This window comes from Anas acuta, chromosome 1, assembly GCF_963932015.1.
Source record: "Anas acuta chromosome 1, bAnaAcu1.1, whole genome shotgun sequence".
NCBI lineage: Eukaryota > Metazoa > Chordata > Aves > Anseriformes > Anatidae > Anas > Anas acuta.
The window spans coordinates 9,195,222-9,217,308 of record NC_088979.1 but is presented as its reverse complement, the minus strand read 5'-3'; the positions used below and the strand labels follow the sequence as shown (position 1 = coordinate 9,217,308).

The following is a 22,087-nucleotide window of genomic DNA, read 5'->3' as shown; positions in this document are numbered from 1 at the left end:
AGGTAGAGACAGCATAACATTCCCAGCTCTGGTAGGAATGCTATCCAGTATTCTAGATGATGTGATAGCTACAGCAGTTATGAACAGTGCTCCACAGCTTTAATGCCTGGATGACATATGTCATTTTGAATGGTGTGCTTGAAAATATCTAATTGTGAACCTGTTGTGGTTAAAATTTTAACCTGGTTAGGTTAAAAATGAAACTTGAAGCAGGATTGCATTGCAATGACACAGCAAGATTGTAATGACAGCCAATTCAAAGCAAGTTTTCTGATCCTGTGTATCAAGCAGCTACTGAATTTATTATTTAAGTCAACTTTGTTTTAAGTCTTTCTTTAAAGTCACTTTTCTTTTGTGGCCGTTGAACAAAGCTGGCATGAACTACAATGCTGATGATGATTTCTCAAAGGGGGTGTTAAACTCAACTCTCCATTGCCTTACAGCTTATGTGTTCACTGATGTCAGTCCAAGTGCTGACTGCTACCAAAATTAGGGCAGTTTCTCTTTGTGCTCCCTTTGCTTGGGAGCAGTATACTTTTGTGACAACAGGGAGTCAATCCCTTCCTTCAGCAAATGCCTCTTGAATATAAAAGGCCAGGGGAGAGGATGAGTTGGCTAAGGCTCTGTGTTTGCATTGGTATGAGCCATGTTTCAGATCATTCCACAGCAGAGGGAATGTGGGATGCTAAAGATGTAATTCCTCTCTGCCTTCCTGTTGTGTTAGGACACAAGAACCAAGGAAAGGTAATGGCCCTGCAGTGGAAGGGCATTTGACCTTATAAAATTGCTGGTGAGTTAGCATTGCTGCAGTGGGTTGGGTTCCATCTGGGGACCAGTTTTGGCTGCTTTCTGCTGTTGAGGCAGCACAAAGCAGCTGGCAAACTACTCTCAGGGAGAAATGTAAGATTTCCCTTGTTACTTTTTCAGGCCTAGTCATCTTAATAGTACCTTGTACGTAATCGAAAAAAAATTCTTCAGACAGAAATATGATTTTTGCATCAGCAGTGTTTCTTCCAGCTAAGCATTAAAGGCCAATGAGGGAATGAATAATAGGAGCGTAGTTATTGTTTTATGGCTTAAATAAATTGGTTTAAAAGTAATGGGGAGATTAATGAGCAGCTGCAAGAGGAACAATGTATAATAAACACCAAGGAGAGCCATTGAAAAAGGCAGTGAGCAGAGGTATTGATGTATGAAATGGCTTCAGTTTTAATCACAACTGTCTGATACTTGGGCTTGGGTTTTATACCTCAGCGATACGGTAAGTCAAGCAATGTCAGAAATGGGAGCCCTGGGTGATGTGAGACAATCTGCAAATCAGGCAGCTTGCAGTTTTTTGTTTCTTGCAGAAAATAATTGGTGAGAAATATCAAGCCCTAAACTCAAGGCTTTTGATTGGACGACCCCGGTGGAAGCTCCTCTTCGATGAAATAGCAAAGTGTAACAGGCGGTGAGTACCGGTCTGCTAGAGGGATAGTTGTAGCCACTGTTTGAGGGGTGGGGATATTAGGTCTTTGCAGCTCTGTGTTGTATGAAAATGTTCTTAGAGTTCTATCTTGGACTCCAATGTTCAAGCTACTGATGTTGAAATTAGCTGGTATTTGCTCTGAGAGATAGCCTGTACAAACTCAAACATTAAAAAAAAAACAACAAAAAACTCAGCATAGTTCATCTTTTCATGCAGCTTAGGATGTTCAGTGGCCCAGAAAGTGAAAGTAATAGATTTTCATCTCACTGCACTGGGATTGCATGTGTTTTTATCCATTGCAGTATCTTGCTTGCAACATAGTCTGTTTCTATATATAAAGCTGCAGGTTTTTAAAGTCACTGACTTGTCATATAATTTTAATGATTTATTGTACTGGATTACAACAAATAAATTGCATAAGGAAGAATCTGGCTGTCCTATATTGTTTTTATTCAGAGGATATATTGTCTTCAGAGATTCCTGGCACTTTTTATTCTTTGTTAAGCTCTGGCAATGCCTTTTTACTGTGCTAGGTGAACATACTATGGTCTAAAACAAGACAGTTGTAAAACAGAAGACATGCAATTAGACTATGGAATGTCTTTTTCCAGATCCAGCTTTGTTGGTTGGTTATATTACACCCTACTGGCAGTGTCCTGACTTAAAAGCTGGTGTGGTAGACAGGATTGTGTGAGTCTTCCCTAATCTGCTTCTGGCAAAGTCAGTAGGGTCGGAGCCTCAAGCCACCCGCAGTAGCTTTTGAAGGTAATCTGTCTGCACCAGACTGAGAGGTGCTCTCACAATCCTTTTCACCTACAGACCTTTCCCTCAAAATATTTTTTGTCTTCTGTTTCACTTATGAACTGTTGCCCATGGCTTATTCTCCAGTCTCCTGGAGCTGAATATGACTAGGGGATTTGGAGCCCTGTATCTTAAGAAATATTGAGCACCACTGTGTATCACTGTTGGCAGTGTAAGCTGCTGCAGCCATGTATCTTGTGTTCAGGTCTTAGAGTATGTTGTGGAAAGGATACCCCAAAGGCTGCTGCAGAGCAAACGAATACTACTTCAAGAAGGGCAGTAGTAAAGAGCCATGGGAAAGACGGGGAAATAGGGAGGGCAGAGAAGCAAGTTGACTCTGGCTCAGGCTCCTGCACAGAGGTCTGCTAACCTCTTTTTGCTCCATTCTAATGTGTTTTTTTTTTTGCTTAACTGTGTGAATCCAGTTTCAAAAGATGAAAATCATAAGGCTTCTGCCACTTCCTTGCAAGGCTGCAAGTGCACATAATACAGATGAAGCTATTAGTGGTAGTCATGCTTGCTTTTTCCTTTGCGCTTTCCATTGCATTATGCCTAATTAGACCTTCAAGTGCCATTTCCTCTGCATTTTCACGCCAGGTCTTTAAATTATACCACCATTTCCAAGCAAGGTGTCTCTTATTACCTAAATAATTCTCTGCCTCTTTTTCACCATCCTGCAGCTTACTAAGATGTAGGCTTTCTTAACATTTGTCACCCCTTATCACAATATATAGATATAGGTCTGTTTCTATAGGTGTAGTTACGTGTAACATGATAAACAGTAGTGCAACCTGTAAATCAACTATATCACAGAAACATGGATATCATAGATGAATATTCTGTTTCCCTGGACAAGACAGAAACTTCAATTTTTCTCTGTAGTCTAATTCCTGGTCTCCTGCTAACTTTATTTCAGTTCTTATTTCTGAGTAACTTTCTACCTAAATAACCCTGCTGCAATATGGAGACCAAAAAAAGAGCTGGGCAACCAAGTTTTTTTCCAACATCTGGTGCCAGCGTTCAGATGTTCACATGTATTTCAAATCATCCCCTTGGGCTTGTTTTTGGCCAGCCAAGAAGCCTATATATTTTCCATTTTTTATCTTGTGACTTCAGTCAAAGCTGTGCATAAGTAAACACACAGCTGGCAAACCTCTCATCAGTTCAGCCATCTGATTGGTTTGTGGTTTGTGAATTGTTGCTCTTGTTGCTGCTTGGGTCCCAAATAGCCAAAGTGCATTTGTAAGTGTCTGAGCCTTGCCAGAGCTTCAGAGTATGACATGGGACAACCCGGCCTCAGGCTCCTATCTCTTCCCTCCAAACTGAGTGGAGCAGACGCATGCCATCTACTGTTGATATTTTATATGACACCTGCAGTCTCAGGGATGTGCACTATGATGGTTTATGTAATAAATTATTGGTCTTGTTTTTCGTGCTGTCTTTTTGGGGACAGAGCAGCAGCCTTATTTCTGCTCAGTTGTGTCCTGAGTGAAAAGCTTACACCATGCTGTTGCAGAAATGCTTTCTCAGTTTTGCTTTGTTCAAATAGCTGCATTTTTCCACATGGGAGACTGATCTAGAAAAAGACACGAATATCTGTAGGAGAGGAAGGCGTGGAGTACCATGACACATATCCCATGCTTTGTAAAGGAGATACTCTCTCTCTAGGAATGGATGTGGGATTTAAAACTGGAATATTTCAAGTCTTGAGTCTGTCCTCTCTAGGTCGCAAAATATTTCAGCTCTCCCTCAGCTCCCACTGTTCAAAAAACAGATGTAAGAATACTGCGGACCTACTCATCCAATAGGAACATTAAGAAGTCTTGAAAGGGTAGTTATTTATGTAGCGCTTTGAGTGAATAAAATCCTATATTAATAATTATTCCAAAGAGGGGCCTATAACACAGCTTCCCCCATTGTAAACATGCTAGTGGTATTTAAAAGATTTTCAGACATTATGTCCCAGCAACACCGTGCTGTTTTCCTCTGGGCAACCAGGTAAATCATCGACCCAAACAAGTGATAGGCAATTAAATCCCATCAACTTGGGGCAGTAGCGTACTGCTCCATGCAGGAGCTGCTTTCAGCTCCCTGCCTGCTTGTGTCACAGCCTGTGCTGCAGCAAACCAGGCAGGAAGAAAGTATCTGCAAGCAGGGAAGTGGTGGGCGTAGGTGGGGGAGGACATGTGGGGTGAATTGTGGGAGGTAAGTAGTACGCAGTATAATATTCAGCTGCTGATGCTGGGTATCTGTAGGAAGAACACTTGAGAACCTCTGGCTCGCTGTATGGGGCAATGCCAGGAGCTCTTCCGAGTCAGCCACAAACCTCTTATGACACCTTAGGCAAAGCATTTTACCTTTTGGTGATTTTGTTTACTGCCCAAAAATTCTCTGAACCTTGGAAGGTTGTTGCTAGGATGGGGGGTACATTAGCAGTATGTGCCGCTTGGATATGCCTGTGCTTACGAGGTGTGTACATACATACATATATATATATATATATATATATATATATATATATAATGAGAAGGAGAGAGATAGATGATCTCTGTTTTTTATTTAGCAGTTGTCTATACTAGTTAGACTGATGAAAGCAATAACATTAATTCCATCAATTAAATGTGCAGTAGAAAACATTCTTGCTACCAGCTTACATACCCTTTTTTTCCTCTGTGCACAGAACAGAGGATGTTCAGATTCTGCAAGTGCTGAGAAATCGTGTTTGAGAGCAACAAGCAATAGTGTGCTCATTATTTCTGCAAATCCAGCCACCAACGCAACACCCTTTGCCATTAAGAGGAGTTCTGTCAGGGCATGAAAGTTTAATAGATATACATAAAAATGAGAAAAGTGTGAGTTATGAATATCTGACGTGGATTGATATCAGAGATGATGTAATATATGTCAATTAAAATGTCAGCATTGTGAGGTGCCTGCACAAGGACACGGTTGCACTTACCTCTGTAACTTTGTGATGCCTTTTGATGTTTGAGTCCTCAGGTGTGCCATGCCAGTGTTTGTGTCCAGTTATATAACATGGGCTGCCATGCTGTTTGCACTGCTGTTTGACATCAGTGACATACACTTGGCAGTATGCATCAAAGATTTCTGTTTATAGGCATTAGTTCCCTTTTTTCACTGAACGTATACACAGGCAGCTTTAAACTGTGCATTTGAGTATCTTCATGTGCTAAGATACTTTGTGTTAAATAGTCACTGGATAAAATACTGAAACAGTCCTAGAGGCAAGGACCAGAACTCAAAGTCTCCAGCCTCCTGGTGAGTGCTGTAAATGATAATAGTTAGAGCCATGTTCCCCTTTATGTTCTCTCTCCATCCCACTAATTCTTATAAGATTTTTCTGTGCAGTGGCACAATTTCAGCAGGAAGATGAAGAATTTTTTTTAAAATAATATATAAGAGACAGCACCACATCCTCTTTTCTTGCTCCTTCCTTACTCTTCTCCTCATCTTTCAAGGGAAGGGAGATGATGAATATCATGAGTGGCTCAGCTCTGCTGTTGTGTATTTGCCCTGTTCTACCGCTGGCTATTGCCCAGAGTCTTTAGATGCTGTGTGACCATGAGTCTGACTTAAAGCTTGTGTTTAAGGTGATCAGAGTGCAAAGTGGTGCTGTCAGTGGAGTTGTTGTAATGGATCTGGCCTGATAGCTATGGATAAAATGATCTTTTTCTGTGTTTAGCTTTTCACAAGACTTTCCAATACAGCTACTGGAGGAAAGATTGCATGCTAATGTGAAACTAGTGTGGTAAAGTTGTTCTGCTGCTGCCAGAAATAATCGTGGGTTAGTAGTGTTCTGTTTTCATTGTTGTAACAAATCCCTGTTAGTGACTTGATCTCCTACTGGTGTAAATCAAAAGTTACACTAATAAAGTTGTTAGAGTAAGACACGTTTCTTTAACTCCCCTCCCAAAAAAAAAAAAAAAAAAAGTGATTAATTAGCAGTTTCTCCTTGCTTGGTATCTTGAGACTAAGATGACGTTCTTTTTTGCAAGAGTCGTCTTAGTCAAGTAAGTAACAGGATGTGATGCGGGGATAGATGGGAGAGATCTGGTGGCTTCTGTAATACCAGCTACATGACCTAATGAGTTGTTCTCACCCTAAAATCTGTACATAGTTGGCACTTCTATAATACTATGAAAGCAGAACCCAATTCTGTCAATTGTTAGAAGTTAGCGTTCATTCGCAATGTCATAACTTATTTTATTTTCTCTTTCAGGAAGACCATTGGAGTTTTCTGTTGTGGACCAAACAAAATCTCTAAGATACTTCATAAACTGAGCAACAGCAGCAACTCTTATGGGACAAGGTTTGAGTATAATAAGGAATCCTTCAGCTGAAAGTCTGTTGGACTAGCAAGAGTCTCTAGAAGATAAAAGTGCAATTTTTTGTTTGTACAACTTAAAAGTTCAGCTGTGGTTTAAACAGACAGAAATGTACCAAAGAATAGCACAGTTTTTCTTATTTATGATTATTTAAGAGTCTGGAAAATGATGGACATGGCAGTATACCAACAAATAATAAGTGCTTATGCTCAAAGCCAAATGTGCTCACACAATATTTGTGGCAGCAGTGATTCTTTGGAGTTGTTTCTGTTAATTGAAAAGTACAAACACTGGGGAGAGACACAGTTGCTTTAAAAGCCAATGGAAGGACAATCTATGGAATGTTCTTCCACTTCAACCCTCTGAAGTTGGATCAGTAAATTAAACCCCAGGTTAATCCAAATGGCAAAACAGTGCATTTCAAAGACCTATTGCTTTTGTTGGTATACAAACCTTATGGCTTTGGGGTGAGACGCTCCATACTACAGGTTTTATGCATTGCGGAATTGAGATTCTGTATTTCAAATATACAGTGTTACTCTAGTCTGCTTCTGTCATGGGTGTCAGTATTCCCACCTTGAATGGAAGAAAGGGAGGAATTTAGGCACATGAATTCAGCATTCAGCAGTTTGCAAAATAAGTGTGATTTGTGCAGCCAGAAATATGGGGCAAAAAAGTAATTAATGGGAGGACATGATGTTTTAGTATACCACATGCTCAACATGGAAGTAGCACTCACTTTACACTCACATGCCCTGAATGTCAAATACTTATTAAAGCATTCAGATGTTCTTACTGATTAATTTCCAATGAAGCAGGTTGAAAACCAGTTTTGGAAGCTGCAGATTGTCTTTGGTTGACTGTGATCCTTGGGTTACCATCACTGGAGTTGGGCTTGTTTATTCAGTCACACTGGTGGCCCTAAAAGCTGGATCAGACCAGATCTACAGCAGAGTAGGATTGAGGCCTCCATTTCTGTGGCTCTTGACATCTTTGTGCAGATCAAAACTTCTCAGAGTCATAGAATGGTTCAGTTTGGAAGGGTCCTTAAATACCATCTAACTCCAACCCCCCTGCCACAGGGAGGGACACCACCCACTAGATCAGGTTGCTCAGGGCCTCATCTAACCTGGCCTTGAACACCTCCAGGGATGGGGCGTCCACAGCTTCTCTGGGCAGCCTGTGCCAGGGCCTCACCACCCTCTGAGTGAAGAATTTCCTCCTAACCTCTTAGCTAAATCTCCTCTCTTTACATTTAAAACCATTGCCCCTTGTCTTGTCACTATTTGATTGAGCAAAGAGTCACTCTCCATCTTTTTTATAAGCCTCCTTTAAGTACTGAAATGCCACAATGAGGTCAGCCCAGAGCCTTCTCTTCTTTAGGCTGAACAGCCACAGCTCTGTATTATATTTTCAGTATGTTCCATAGGGGAGGATCTGAAACATTCAAACATAAGTTCTTCTTCCCTGTCCTTATTACAGCTGTTTTCCTGACTGCTGATAGGTGCCAAGGAAAGGCTAGGGGTTGAAACAAGCACTTGAAAACTTTTTGGTTCTGAGAAGCAATATTTTGTTCCCTCATTTCAATAGCCAATCCAATTTCCTTTATTTTCTCTTTACTCTTTTTATGTTATTTTGCTGAGAAGGGGACATTTAGGCTTGAGCCAGACACTTAGCTGGCATTAACAGGAATCATTCTACTGCATCTGAGTACAACAGCACTGCTTTACACATGCTGAAAACCTGGCCCTTCATCTTCAGCAGAAGCTTGGAAACAAAGCCTGTAGCATCTGCAGAATAAGTTCATCTCTCATACCTCTGGTTCACCTGTATTTAGAACAGTGCATTTGATTCAGTTTACTGCTTTCCAATGAATGCATTTTTCATTTCAGTAGGAAAGACTTACTAATTTTCACCTCACAGCACAAGCTCTGTATCAGTATCAGTGTTCAGAGGAAAGCATTTTTCTGGTAGGTGGTATATTGGCATGTTGTAAGTGTAACTAGTGAAGATGAGTTTGATCTTTGCCTTGGCAGCTTCTGCTGTGGAGTTGCCCCAAGTGCAGCAGCAAAGCCCCACTGGGATGTGTTTCTTACTGCCTGGACTTTGCAGGAAGTTCCTGCCTCTGGCTCTGCCCAATTTGAAATTCAGAGGGGAAAGAAAGAGCCAGAGAAGGACTTATTCCTACTGATGAGAATTCTCAAAGTAGCCTAGAGGAGACAGAAGCCAAAATAGAAATGCAGTGTGAGATTGGAGCCTACATTGCAGCTACTGATTTTTTTTTTTTTTTGAGGCTGGAAGGATCATTATTTTCCTATTGGATCTCCTTCATCTGTCCCTGTAAAACTGGAGGTATGCAGAAAAGTGTCAGATCCTTTTTAATCACTAATATTTCTAATAGTGCCTGCATGGATTTCATAATAAGCATAACACTGATGGCAACATGCATAAATGTCAGGTATTGCCTGCACTGTCGGCTTTTGTGTTTGTTTGCAGTTAGCTTAAAGCATGACTGCAATCATGACTGCATCTGTTAACTACAACCACACAGTGATCATTTTCCTCTCGTTTTAGGATCTAGTGTCTAATGATTTTTAAATACAGTGTAGAGTCATCTAATCACGATGTTCTTTGTGGATTCACATCTCCTCTCTGATAGATATCGGTTCCATTACTGTATAATGAGCAGCTAGTTTTTGTAGTTGGTTCTGTGCTAAAACAGATGATATTTTCTGGCTCAGCTCTTACATAGGTAGTATTTTATAATTAATAATAATAGTCCTGTGCTCTTGCTCTGAATACTAGCAGGAGCTGACACTGTGGAGGAATGTTATCTCCTGTCGTTACATGCTGTCAGAGCAAGATGCAGGCAGAAGCACACTCTCCTCTTTCTGCCTCTGTCCTATGCCAACCTCAGCTGACCTACTTGTAAAACAGGCTGGGGACTGTCTACCTGTCTGGAGTGTTGTGAGGCGTAATTAATGTTTTTGGGATCACTTCAGTGCACCTGCAGTGAAAAGGTCTGTGTAATTGCTATTCAACAGTGTTTGTGTTTTATTTTCGTAAAGCTTTGTTTGACTGAGCCTTTCTGTTGCTTGTGTGAGTATTGCTAGACCGGATAAGTGTGGATTTGGGGAAAGGTTAAAAGCTTCAGTTGCTCTTTTCCTTTTCTTTGTGCTGTGCTTTTTAGAGGAGCAGAAAGTTTAAGGGTTAGTGACTGTGACTTGGTTTCAGGAATGGCAAATGTTACTGATAAAGGCAGTCGGGCTGCATTCTCCTTGCTGCTTTTTCATGTGTCACTAGCTTGCAAAACTGAGCTGAGCTTGCTTTTAAACTATGCAGTGTTTCTCTCTGTAAGCCAAGCGTACATGAAAATATTAACTTGGTGCCAGACAAGTAAGTGAAGGCTGACAGCACTTAATTCCACGTTTACAGATCAACCGGATTTACGTAATTGAATGTCTCTTTACGCATTAAACTGAGTCGTGGAAGTGAGTTTGTCATAAGCTTCTTGCTAGCAGGGGAAGGATCCCACCCTGTGTTATGCCACTTCTTGTTTAGTTGTCCCAAATCTTCAGACCACTCATCGGGTCTTTGTGTTTTATTCATCATAAATGTTTCATGATTCATAAATGTTTATTTAAAACGGGAGGGTTTCATGCCATGATTGAAGCCAAACCCTTTCTCTGCAAGGAGAGTCCAGCCCTCTCATACAACAGTATGAAACCTTTACACAGCTAACAGCTGAATAGTGAGTCAGATTTACTCGAGCAATCCTGTTCTCACAGCACGGAGATTACTTGTCTGAGTAAATGTTCACTGCCCTAGTGAAGGGCTGCAGAGGTGAGCCCTGATGGAGCGTGGGAAGGCCTGATGGGGAGTGACCTTCACCTCCAAGGTCTGAAGGCCAGTCCTTCTCTCTCCATGATGATTATTCCAGCAATTTGGAGTGGCACTTTGCCTAACATACCCTGTTTCTGCATATAGTACTGAGTGCATGAAAAGTCTTCCTTGGTCTTTTATCAGCTCTTCTAGGGGATGGCACTAAAAGGAATATGAGAGACCCCTACATGCAACCTTGAACCTGGGCTAGGATGAGGAGACCAGGGTATACCACAGCCTCTTAGCTGATGACTGTGATGACCTGGTAGAAAGTTTAAGCCAAATATGCTTTTCTGCAAAATGCTGTTTGTTTTGCCACAACAAACTTGAGAAGAGTTGCTGTTAAGGGAAAGGATATAAACCCTCTTTCTGTTTGAAGACTCCTGCCCACGTGAGCCTGATGGGATGGAAGATGCGTATGAAAGCACTGCACACATTCAGCTTCTACTAGCACTGCGGTGTGCACACGCTGCATCGCTGTCACGGGCTTACTACCTCAGCACTCAGCCCCCAGCATTATTCTTGTCTGCAGATCTTCACCTGTCTTGTTGCTAGATGTGTCTTGCAGGTGAGAGAGGTACTGCATATGCTTGCATGCATGCAGAGTCTGATACAAGCACAGATCAACCTGTGAGCATGTTGTGCAGCCAATACAAACAGGTGCAGAATTGTCCCTTTGCCCCTAATGCTTCTCGCACATAGGTGAGAAAGAGATTTGGAGCTGGCTGAGAAGGGGTAAATAATCTGAGTGGTAGCCTGGCCCCTTGGGACATAGTAATTCAGCTGTAAAAAAACTAAAAAATCAGAGAAGCAATGGTTTGGTAAGAAATTTGTTTTTAGAGCAGAAGCCTAAGAGAAAAGCCTCTACACAACACTAACACACTAGGTTATAGTTTCAAACTCTAAGCCATTGCTTAGAGAAGCCGGCAGGAGGCTAACTAGTCATTGCCAGTAGGAGCCTGAGCCCCTTAAGTCAGAGCAGACACAAAGTTATTAAAATGCAATGTTTACTTGTTTAAAAAATAAAAGGGCTTCTAGGGAGATTAATTTTCACTTCAGCCTGGCAATCATTTCATAAACATGCCAGTGTGATTTAAGACAAGCTGGATCTGTTCTTCTCTGGATTATGCAGAGAAGATTTGTCTGCAAAATTCCCACCCCTCACAAATAAAAGCAGTTTTATTGTTTTAACAAAGATGATTTAACAGCAAAGTTTAATCAAAATGCCACTGGCGCTTGTGCTGAACTGAGCTTTTCTGTAATGAATGTACATTTATCAGGGATATATAGAATACAGCTGAGGTCTCAACTTTGAATGGTGATTTGGGGTTTGAGTCATCTCTGCTGCTGGTGTATTTCATTAAAGCCACTGTGATGGTGCACTAGTGGATACATACATGGAGCTGAAATGAGACTTTTGAAATTCCCATGAAGAACCTGTTCCTTAACTAAGCACACTAAATCCCAGAAGTCTGGAATTTCCTTCATAGGTACAGGAGATTGTTTAGCCAGCATCATTAAGGTTGAACCCTGAGTCCTCTGCTAGACTCACAAATATAATGAATGCTCTTAGAAAAGGTTTTGAGCAACAAATGCTTCTTCAAGAGCTGGCTGAACATTTGTAAAGGTTTAGTATTCTGCTAGCTGTATCACACATGTTGTAAGCGACATGGGGATCTGTTTTGGTCCCGTGGAAATGCTGTGCACTTCCTCTGAAGGTTATGAATAGCTCCAAACTTGCAGTGGACGCTCAAGGTTTGTAGTGTAGCATTATATTCTCCAGAATGATTGTGTTTGTATGCTGTACAAACAGCAAAAGATCTCCCATTATTTGGAGGATACAGGGAGAAAGCTGGTGGAAGAGACTCATCCCAATTGTAGGTTGTCTCTTAACAGAACCCTTGGGTTTCTAAGGGTGTCAGACCTTACAAAAATGCTAAGAATATTCCAACTGCTCTTTCTGCTTTTTTTTTTTTTTTTTTTTCCTGCTGGTCCAGCGTCCTGAAATCTGCACCATCCTCCTAATGATCTGCACTGTCACACCAGGAGGGGGAAGTCATGAGTAGCTCCTGAAGCTTCAGGAGAATTGCTGTCAACTGAGGAGCAAACCAAGGAGGGCAGGAGAGGATGATAAATTCCAGCACTGAACAGTCTGAAATATTTAGAACCTGGAAGTAAAAGGGAAGGAGAGAGTCATTCTTCCTGGCTCCTAAATTCCAGACAGTGAAAGCAAACCCCATTGCCTGATGTGAATGCAAAGTCTCCCTGGGATTTGAGAACTAATGTATGCAGAGATAGCCTTTCAGTGCACAACTCAAAGCTAAGCACAGAAGTAAACTAGTATATTTTAGTAAATGCCTTCAAAATAAGTAATTTTTGAAATAAATCTATCATTGTCACTCTCTAGTTAACCTGTTTCAAGAGCTACCTATTTCTGTTTTGCAGCTTTTGGGTTGGGTATGGCTTTTTGTGTTAACTCCTTTTCACCAAATTCCTAGAGTATATAGTTCTCCATGCTAGCTGTCAGTAGCCTTAACAGTTTAATAAATACATTTTGTGTTTGTTGCTGCTGTGACCCTAGGTACAGACAGCCTTGAAGATGCGAAGCAGTGTTACATAAATGTGTAGTGTACATAGCAACACTGAGAAGAGGGATGCTGCTGCATTGCTTTTGGTGCACCAGTCACACATTAAAATTCTGTCATTGCAAGGTCGTGTTGCTTGTCTCATACTCTACAACCCTGGGGAAGAAATTTGGAGGAGAGGTGCGGAAGGAAGATCGAAAACTTCTTCCTTGTGCTGTAGCCAATAATATATTCATTGACAGCAAGGTATTTCTGTCTGTTTCCAAAGAGCCTGTCATTTCTTTTTCAGGGATAAAGGATTCTCTGCTGGTGCTGAGTAGTGGTGTTTGCATGTTATAAATGTAGCACAGTGATAATGTGTCGCTTCTGAACTGAATAAATAACACATCTGAACCCTTTCTTCTCCCTTAAATAATCTAGGAGAAATGCAAAATACCAGAGAGCATGCAGAGTGGACTGTGTCCTGAGCTGCTCTTAGTGCAGCCAGGTTAGCAGTGCTGCACAGAAACCCTGCAAGCTGCTGGGAAGAAGGAAACGAGGTTTGGGCAAAGAAGATAACAACTCTTTAAGGAGAAGCACAACAGTGATACGTGATCTGTAGCCAGAAAGAGGCTATGTCACAATGTTGACTATCACATCTGTGCATGGTGCTGAGTCAGAGCCTACCTTAAAAGTACACTTAGCATCGGGGAAAGTTGAGGGCTCTCAGACTGAGTCTGCAGTGTGAGATGAAAACAGTTTTTAATGCAGCTGGGTTAGCCACCTGTGTGCAGTGTCCAGCTTGCAGCCTAGACCTGTCATACCTGAGGGCAAACTCCATAGATGATGAGTCGGTCTCAGACACGAGTGCAGTCTCAGATGCCTGGCTAACTGAGGGTATGGACACACCCTTTGTATTTCTCTGGCTCTGAAAAAGCAAGTTGCTCAGTGACTGGGGAGCAGGGAGTTATCATTAGGGGTCAGATGCTCGAAAACATGTACTTTCCTAGTAAATGCAACAGCCTGAACAGGTAAGGATGATGGGTGCCAATTTCCATCAGTAAATGTATATAACCCACCCATATTTGTACTAGTGTTCACAGGGAACAAAGAGAGAATTCTGCAGAGAAGGTACAAGTGCCATGTTTTTCCTTTGTTGTGTCAGAACAACATAATTAGCTGATGAAAAAAAAATAAAAATTAATAGGAAGATTCACCCATGGCATTCTTTTTGATTGCTTGAACACTTGTAATTGGTCAACTCATGCTTTTTGAGAGAAACTTAATAAACATAATGCCCTAAAGGAAAGATAAAAAATGTGGCTTAGATGCAGTGTGGCAAAGGGTCTCCACCCGACAGTGAAGTATCATTGTCTGTTGGAGCTGGAGGCATTGGTGCTTTCATTAATCTCAGCCTTTTCCCACTCTGTGAAAGCTGAGCTTTCAGCTCCATCTTTTTCTCTCTGCATACCTCCAGTCAGCTCTCACCTCTGGATTGCTGGAAACAAACTCATCTGTGTGTCATATAATCACAGAATCACAAAATGGTTTGGGTTGGAAGGCGTGTTTAAAGATCATCTAGTGTCTTCCTTTTCTGCTGTCACTTCCCTGCCTCAACAGCACACGTTGTGTCTAAGAGGCTTCTCCCATCCTCTGCGTCTCTTAACTCAGGAAAATTCTACTGTGAAAAATGCTGAGGTTGGTTTAGTCATAGCCATAGTCATGACCATAGTCACTAGCCTTTGTAACTCTTATAACGTACCTGATCCACGGAGGGTCTTCTAGTCACTCTGACTAGCTTTAGGTAAGTGATGGGATGCAGGATCCTAAACCTGAAGATACTTTTTTAGAATGGTAAGAGAGGCAGTGCCACAACGATGGGAAAACAGAAAATGGGAAAAACACGTAATAACAAAGATTATATCATCCGGTGTATAAGCAACAGGAACCCATCTGGTGAAATTCAGATCGTTTGTGGCCATCCCTGACATGTTTCTGCTTTCACACATAGGCGTTGCAGGACAGTGAGTAGTGATGGAAATGGTTGCTTCTTACAATGACATCCTTTATCTCCATACAGCTCCTAGTTTATCAAGTGCCTATAAATTCCTCCTTTCACTGATTAAATGTTTCCTCACCTGGTTCCTTTGCTTCAGGGAGCCTGAGAGCTCGTTGTTTATAAAGAGAGAGAAGAAGGATTCTGCTGTTAAGCAGACCACTCCCAACACATAAGTTCTGCTCTGCATCCTTGAGAAGGAGGCACTGATGCTGCTGCAGCTGCAGAAGGGCAGAGCTTTACTGAGATTCAGAGGCAACAAAGAGCTTCTTCCAGGATTCTTGTGTTGTTGAAGCTCTCAGCTTACTAACTGTTTTTTTTTTCTTTAGTTTTAATTAGCTTTAGCGCACCAGTTCTAGGCTGCGAGACCCTTAATCCTACTGAGCTTTTCCCTCCCCATGTTCCTTCCAGTCACTTGCAAGAGCAAATTTGATGAAGTTCATGTGGGTAAGGAAAGGTTTCCTTGGTCTGTGAGAATTTAGGAGAAAAGTCATAACTGTGACATTTTTATTCAAACTGAGATATATAGATAGGGCCAGCTGTATTTATTTCATAATGTGCATATGTTCTTGTGCATGGATTTCTTTAAGATTCTATGATTTTACAATATTTATATACTATTTTCAGAACAAAAAAATCCACCGACTATTTGCTTAGGAAATGTCAGCATGTCCCAGACATCTCTATTTATTAAAAAAAAAAAAAAAAAGAAAAAAGATTCTTTGAAGTTTCTTTGAGGAGGAGAAATTTCTGGAAAACAGCACACACCACATTCAGCTGCAGCAAACTATTATTTTCTAATGGCAAAACATTCTTTGTGGTTTTTTGTTTTGTTTTGTTTTGTGTGTGTGTGTGGCTTTTTTTTTTTCTTCCCAGCCTTCACTGATGAAAAGTACTGTTCAAACTACACAAGGCACTACCACAATCTGAGCTTAGATAAGTGAATGCCTTTTAAAGCAAAGCACCTTTAGTAATTTGTCTGTCTGACCCCTCAAGATGGTATTTGTGACACATTTAGAGCTGGGCTACCCTATAACTTGAGCCCAGGTATGAGCAGGCTGCTGGGGGCTTGCTGGACTTGTTGGCACCCACCAGACCTCCTGGGAGAGACACGTGCTGAGGGCAGGCAGCGTGTTGGGCATTGTCTTCAGCCACAGGTTACCTCGTAATGGCTTGTGAGTTGATGAGGATATAGAGTTATAGAAAGGAGGAAGACAATTTCAATCTCACTTCAGATACTTTGGGACTCAGAAGATGTGGAAGAGCTTAACGTGGCTAGTGTCCAAGAGCTGGGGTGCACTGATACAAGACTGGGGTGTCCTGTGGAGACCTTGGCCTGTGGTCCCACTGTTAAATGACTTCAGTGGACGAGTTTGCTACATGGATAGAAGATAATTAACCACAATCCAGTCTTGGGAAGGACTGACTTTAGATGAAAATATCTACATCACTAAAATTTGGAAAAGGCAATAAATAACATTCAACTTCCCAATGTTTTCCTTTTAGGAAAGGAAAACTGTTTCACTACGGACCATATTCTTACCTTATTCTTATGCAGTCTCTTCCCTGTCCCAAAAGCAAGAGGCCAGAAAATTTGTCCTGAATTTCCAATTCTGTAATTATTTAATTTTCCTACTAGAGCTGAATTAGAAAGAAAGTATTAAAAAGGAAGGTGACATTTACTTCTTTATCTGTATACAATGTGCAAGATAACCATTTTGGAAAGTAAATAAATAAATGTCCATGCTTTTAAGGATTCAGTGTTCTTTTCAGAGATCCCTGTTTACATTAATGCAATTTCATTCTGTTCATATGTTTTTACAGATCAGGATGTGGTATGATTCTTTGAAGGGTAATGACTGCTTAGTTTCCAAGCGGAACAGAAAGCAAAATTTGGTCCTGAACTTTAATTTACATTTTTTCCCCCAGGCTTGGCTTTAAGAACAAGAGTAGTACTTAGAGGGTTCCTGTCAATAGCAAGTCATACCCTTGTCATATGAAATACCCCGTTTTGTAGCTTCAGTTTGCTGCCCCCCAGCAAGACACAGGACCTGTGTTTCACTGGCTGGAAGCATTTAAATAAGTCTCTACTATGAGCGCGTGCCTAGTAGACCTTCTTGTAAGAGTAAGCAATAAGATTTTTGATTCTATGTGTCCCCATCAAATTAAGTAAAACGTTTACCAGTTAGATGTATAACAAGGCACAGGTACAAAGTTGATCATAAAAAGTCATGTTTGTTTTGTTTTGTTTTGTTATTATTCTCTCCTTTTTCTGAGTCATGGAGAAATCTTTTCCCTTAGTGCTCCTTTCTTAATTACACAGTTTTGTGAGGGCAGGTGCAAACTATTGGCTAAAGAAGAGATAAGACAGGGAGGAATCCAGGACTCTATCTGATGTTCTTGTAGAGTTAACTTACAAACCAACCACTCTCCTTTGATTTTCAGAAACATGAGGAATCCAAATTCTCTGAAGTTTTGATACCCAGATGCATTAAAATCTCATGTTTTGTTTGCCGCATCACACTTGACTTTGCCTGGCATCACAACCTGTTGTTATACCAAGTGCTTGTGAATCCCTAGTTTTTCTTTTCAAACTTGTTTAGCTAAATTGCAAGATCCTGGTTGCAGTAAGGAAAAGATGCTTCTTTCCAAAAATATTAGACTGAGTTAGCCATTTTATGTTAATGGCAATGCTGGCAAGTAAAGTATTCAGCTGCTGAGTTCTGTTGCTGTTCAGATGTTACTGTTGCATTCTGTTATACTAGCAGGACGCCCTAACTTGAGTTTATGTCTCGTATTGTATTTGACAAAGCACCATACATTTACTTGTCATGTAATTATAGCACTGTACTCTCAAGGTATTTGTTTTACAGGATGCTTCATGACTTTGGAATAAACAAGCATTCCAAGACTGATCAAAACATGGTTGAGTTGCTGTTTGTGACCTGGTTTTAATTAATGAAATACTGCTTTAATCATGGAAGCATTGTGTATGTGCATATATGCATAGATATTACTGCTGTCAGGGGAAGATGGGATTTCACTGCTTAAACACATATGCTACAGAACACCCATGATCCTCTGGAACAGCGAGCCAGAAGTACCGAAATGATGCTAGACACCCTTGTTTAGTCACCCAGTGCCATTTTCTGTACATTTTAGGCATGTGCTTACTTCATGTGCCATCTCGTGGAATTTCTGATAAATCATTTGAAATGAAGGACTGTGACAGATACATTCCTTTTGTATCTCTGACTGTGTGACCATCCCAGAAGCAGGATGAATTTATTTAATTCTCATACGCAGTCATGCTGCTACTGTAACTTAGGAGAACACCATTCCCTTGCACTCTGCATCATGTCTTTGCCCTTTTAGAGCACAGTGGGAATAGAAAACAGTAGCTGCCTGAACCCACTAAAATCAATGAGGAACGAAGTTCCCTCCCATACCAGAAGTGTATAGAAATCCTTCTGACTTAATATGAGCACTTGAGGTCCTAACTGAGTGAAACAAAGTGGGCATTTGCTTTAGTCTGCTCAGTCTGGTAAAGTATTTTACAGTGTGTTTTATTTGAAGTACCTGCTCAGACCACATTGCTTTTGATAGAACTTAATAGAGAGCTGATATTTCACTATGATCTTCAAGACACTGCCAATTCTACAGCGTATCTGAAACCAAATTGTTTTAAAATTCATAATCCACTTCTCAGGAATGTTGTTAGGAGTCTTTGTGGTGCACCAAGGTCCAAGGCACCCACTCAATCAATCTGCAAAATGTTGAATGTCCTGGTAATGGTAACTGTCCACCTAATTATTTCTGCATTGGCAGTGTTATTTTTTCATGAAAATTCCGTGTAAAACATGTATTATTTCAGTGGGGAAAAAAAAAAAAAGTGTATAGACTCTTGAGATTTCAGAATTGCTGTCAAAAGTTCTGGTTCATTATTTATTTTTGAGAAGTAAGGATACACAATTAAACTGCATATATCAATCTCAAGGTTGTATTTGTCACATTCTCTTTCCAGAGTGGTGTTGATAAAATGCTGCCAGAAGGGTACCATCCCTCCATGATGAGGAGTTTAAATGTGGCAAGACGAGAAGAAAAAAAAATATTTCAATTCCTTCAATTCCTTCTCCTTTATTCTCATTTGTTATGGTATAAACATGTACAGAAAGTTAACATTACCAGTGAAGAAGGTTTTGAGCAGTGGAAATGGATAAAGTGTTTGTTTATACTTAACACAGTGTCGATGGCATGCTGGGCAGAGTTATCATAGGAAATACCAATATTTTCAAATTACAGGGTTTTTCATTTAGAATAATATCCCCGTTCACCTTACCCTGGCCAAGTAATGAGGTCTGGCAAAAATGTGTTTTCACTCGAGCTGTGATTCTCTGTCTGGTATTTGGAGAGTTTTTATGGGAAATGGCACATTTCACAAATGCATTTGGTCAGGAGGAAAATCTCATTGTTGGAACAAGAGTAAGGGGGGAGAGCACAAAAATTGGGCCACTATTTTGACAAAGCCTAGGTAAAAATGCTGAAGTAACAAGGGGAGCTCTCCTTTACTGGACAACAAGCAAAGTTCTGCAGCCTTTTGATGTTTTTCTATCATAAGCCAAATATTCTGTTTCCTCTTCTCTTTTTCACCTCTGTATAGGCATCATTGATCATGATAAATTCTTGTTATCACGGTGAGCAGAAGGATGGGCAATGACAGGCAGAGATTGCTCACAGAAACAGGTGAGCCTTTCTAGAGGGAAAAAACAGCAGCCAGGGGCTGAACAGCAGCTGTCCCCTTAGCTCAGGTACCAACCTCTCATAGATTTCAGTTAGTTAATGTACCAGATTTCCTAAAGTAAATGAACACTTTTCTTGTATAACCACCAGGGAGATGTGAAAGCCTTTGAAGGCCTGCAAGGAGGTCTGGCTCACTTTTGCATTTCAGGATACAAAATCTTTAGGTGTGAACTAGCTCCCACAGTATCTTATCCAGAGGATCAGCTGAAGAAGGAGTGAGTACATGTTACAAAATTGAGAGTATTTGAGGAGCACACACAGGTGGTTCCTCACCTGTTTCTGATTCTGAATTTTGAGGTGAAAGGGATCCATACCCTGATGCTGGTCCCACCAGACTCCTAAGAGCTGGTGAACAGCCATACCATCCAATTAGAGTCCTGTTCATCACAGTGAGCATAATACTTAAACTTACATGTGCCCAAAAAGGCATTAAATCCAACTGGATGTTTCAGGAAGGCTGAAGATTGGCACACTGAAATAATTTGCAGTCAGTGCAACTTGGATTGTTTTTCTTGAAAACCCATTATCGTTTTTGTATGTGAGATGAGTTCACATAATCTGCAATTTTCATCTGTTTCCCTTTTCCAACTCCTCCCAAATTTAATTCCCATGAATTGAATAGCTCCGTGATTTGTCATTACCCTTTATGATGTCTTGTTTAGCATATGCATTTGCATTAGACTGAGCTTAATAACTGCACTTTCTAATATGAAATTGTGCATTGTTGACAGATGACTGATGGTCTGAATAACCAACAACTTGTCCTGTCTCCCTCCTCAAAAACTGTTCTGCTTTTCCTGGAAATTAATTTTGTTAGCTCAAAGTTTCTGATATTTCTTTAGATACATTTTCCAAATAAGCCTTCCTCTAACTATATACAGTGATGCATCTTCTTGTAGTATAATGGCACCTTAACTATGATGACTGCAGTGATTCCCTGATCTGTCATGCATATCCATACCTCTATATACATTTTCTAAAGTGGCAACCTCCCTGAAGGCATCCCTGTTCAGGGTGCTAGAATACCATGTCTCCTAGGATGAGACGAAAGACCATAATTTTTAAGCCTGGCTATCTAGCCTTGTGGATTTAAGCATCTTTGTACCACTGAAAGGAGTAAGTTCTTCTTTTATATAAGTGACTTCATTTTTAAAAGTTCCAAGCAACTTGTCTGATAGCAGAATGGAAGACAAAAATGTCTCATTTTGATTTAGGCACCTAAATGAGAGTTGTCGAGAGCCTGATTTTCCCTGAATGCTAATGGGAGGTTGGTACTTTGACAGTCAACCCTCTGGATTAAATAACTGGGACTTCAGACTGTAGAATAAAAAAACTACGAAGAATTTTAAAGCAGCTTCTCAAGTCCATGGTGCTGTAACAGGACATGAAGCCCAGATTCTTTGCTGGCTTATGTCTCCTGTGGTCACTGTGGCATTAATTAACAAGGTCAGAGTGAAAACAAATTGCTACTGTTCTGATTTGACAAACCAGATTCACCTTCTCTTTATACAATGTCCGTAATGTCACCTGTATGAAAGGAGAGCAGGAAAAAAAGTCCTTATAGGGCTTGTCTACACACATACAGCTGCATGCACACATATATACATGCATGTTGTACAACTTTCACTAAAATAGTAAAAATACATTTATATAGCACCTCTCTGACACCATGAATGTATGTATCTTGCTGTCAGCTAATGGTTGTAGCTTTATCACATTACCATGTTGTGGTGGTTTTACCCTGCCAGGCAGTTGAAATCCACCACAACCGCCTTCTAACTCCCACTCCTCAAAGAAAGTACAGGTGAAAATGTGATGAAAAGGACTCAAGGGTTGACATAAGGACAGGGAGATCATTCAACAATTATCATCAAGGGCAAAACAGACTCAGCATAGAGAAATTAATGTAATTTATTGTCTATCGCTAGCAGACTAGAACAGAGAGAAACTAAAAGCAAACTAAAACCACCTTCCCCAATCTTCCACATGTTCCACGAGGAGTGGCGCAGGGCAATGGGGAATGGTGGCTGCGGTCAGTCCCTGACACTTCATCTCTGCTGCTCCTTCACAGTCCCCCTCTGCCCCTGCTCTACGTGAGGTCCCTCCCACGGGATGCCGTCCTTCCTGAACTGAGCTTGCGGGGGCTGCCCACAGGCTGCAGCTCTTCAGG

General features: G+C 40.8%; 1 protein-coding gene across 7 annotated transcripts in view; it reads left to right on the top strand.

The window, feature by feature from the left end:
- Positions 1-18,040, top strand: part of NOX4 (NADPH oxidase 4) — a 122,589-nt gene extending 104,549 nt beyond the window's left edge. For 4 of the 7 annotated variants that reach the window (XM_068668686.1, XM_068668510.1, XM_068668573.1 and 1 more), the window contains 3 exons: positions 1,350-1,450; positions 6,510-6,599; positions 8,909-18,040. In XM_068668686.1, coding sequence (XP_068524787.1) covers positions 1,350-1,450; positions 6,510-6,599; positions 8,909-9,152 — 435 coding nt within the window. In that variant the 3' untranslated portion in view covers positions 9,153-18,040. Of the gene's footprint in view, positions 1-1,349; positions 1,451-6,509 lie in introns of all 7 variants that reach the window. The other 3 variants (XM_068668760.1, XM_068668841.1, XM_068668806.1) reach the window with 3 other exon arrangements.
- The last annotated feature ends 4,047 nt before the right edge of the window (positions 18,041-22,087 follow it).